Below are 1,491 nucleotides of genomic sequence, written 5' to 3'. Positions count from 1 at the left end.
GCCATGCGCCGAGGCTCCGGGCTTTCCACGAGCAAGAGAAAAGGTGACCATCCAGATGGCCAGCCTCTCCGCCCGGGGCCAAGCAGATGTGACTCCAGGACACCCGGGACCCTCCCCAGTCCCCAGCCGGGGTTCAGGGGGTCTGGGAGCAGGAAAGTGGCTGGGGCATGGATCTCTGCAGGCGGCTGAGACTCACGGTTTTAGGGTCACAATCTCAGAGCCTCGTCCCCGAGCCGCCCCCACTCTCTCTCCCACTTTAATTTCCCTCCTGCACCTTCCAGCTGCCAGAAACGATTCCTCAGCTTCCTGGTTTATGGGTTCATGTCTGTCTCCCCCACTGGAAGATGCTGTTCACTATTCAGGGACGACTTCTACCTCTGCCACTGTGTCCCCAGGAGTTACTCAATACATCCTGAATGAATGAATGAATGAATGAATCACTCACTCACTCACTCACTCACTCAATCAATCGCTCAGTCAGAGCCAGTAGGCAACGCTCTGCCCACGGAACTCGTGCTAATAAACCTCCAGGACCCGGGTCAAGCCCCACGGGCTGGCCGCGTGGCAGGAGAGGGCCAGGACCAGAGGCGGAGGGAGAGGCGGGCCTGGCCCCACGGACCCCTCCGCTGTCACAGCCGGCAGGGCGCGCTGGGCCTGCGGGGCCGAAGCCAGGCGTCGGGCCACCTGCGTTATTGCGGGTGTCCTGCGTGGCCGGGCCACTGCGCGCACCTGTGGCCTGGGAACGGGCGTCTCTGCGCCTCGGTCTCCTCACCTGGCACATGGGCGCCCGGACCCGCGCCCCGGCTGTGGGGCGAGCGCCCCTCCGCCCGCGCCCCCGCCCCAGGCCCGAACTCACCCAGCAGCAGCAGCTTCAGCTCGCCGCGGTCCCGCTTCTTCTGCTCCAGGAGGATCTTGTTGATCTCCTGGTCGATCCGGGCGGCCGCCTTCTCGTCCTCCGTCAGGCACCACGGGCAGCAGCGCCAGGTCAGCGCGCGGGCCATCGTGCCGGGCTCAGAGCGCGCCAGGCGGCATGGCCCCGCGCCCGGGGAGGCGCCCTGACCCCGCCGGCGCCGGGGAGGGCTCCTGGCGGCGGGTGCGCAGGGGCCGCCCTCTCCTTGGGGGTCAGCCCCCCGGGGACCCCTGACTTTTCGGCGTGGGGCACCCGGGCGGCCCAGCTCGGGAGGCCTGAGTGCAGGGCACAGGGCGGCTCGGGGCGGGAGGAGGAGCAGGGGCTGCGGAGGCTCAGGGGTCCCCGCCCATCTCCAGACCTGCCCGGCCCTGCCAAACTGGTTGATGGGTGCCCCGGGGGAGGGCGGGGCGCCCGGAGGAAGGGCCTCCTCACAACCTGCCCGACCCTCCTTCCTCATTCTGGAGAAGGGGCGGGCTCCGTCTTCCCTGGGCCCGTGACCCCGCCCCGAGCTGTCCCCGGGCCCCACCCCGGAGCCAAGTGCGCGCGGTCCCCAGGGGACCCACGGCGGAGGCCCGCGCGCC

General features: G+C 69.4%; 1 protein-coding gene across 1 annotated transcript in view; it reads right to left on the bottom strand.

Annotated features, from left to right (window-relative positions):
• The window catches only part of GNA15 (G protein subunit alpha 15), a 19,768-nt gene extending 18,392 nt beyond the window's left edge, over nucleotides 1–1,376 (bottom strand). The window contains exon 1 of the mRNA XM_011372660.2: nucleotides 857–1,376. Within this exon, the coding sequence (XP_011370962.2) occupies nucleotides 857–1,367 (511 nt within the window). The 5' untranslated portion in view covers nucleotides 1,368–1,376. The remainder of the gene's footprint in view (nucleotides 1–856) is intronic.
• Between the last annotated feature and the right edge of the window lie 115 nt (nucleotides 1,377–1,491).

This window comes from Pteropus vampyrus, unplaced genomic scaffold, assembly GCF_000151845.1.
Source record: "Pteropus vampyrus isolate Shadow unplaced genomic scaffold, Pvam_2.0 Scaffold212, whole genome shotgun sequence".
In the NCBI taxonomy this organism is placed as follows: Eukaryota; Metazoa; Chordata; class Mammalia; order Chiroptera; family Pteropodidae; genus Pteropus; species Pteropus vampyrus.
Note: the sequence above shows the minus strand (reverse complement) of the source record. Positions and strands in the feature narration are given on the sequence as shown.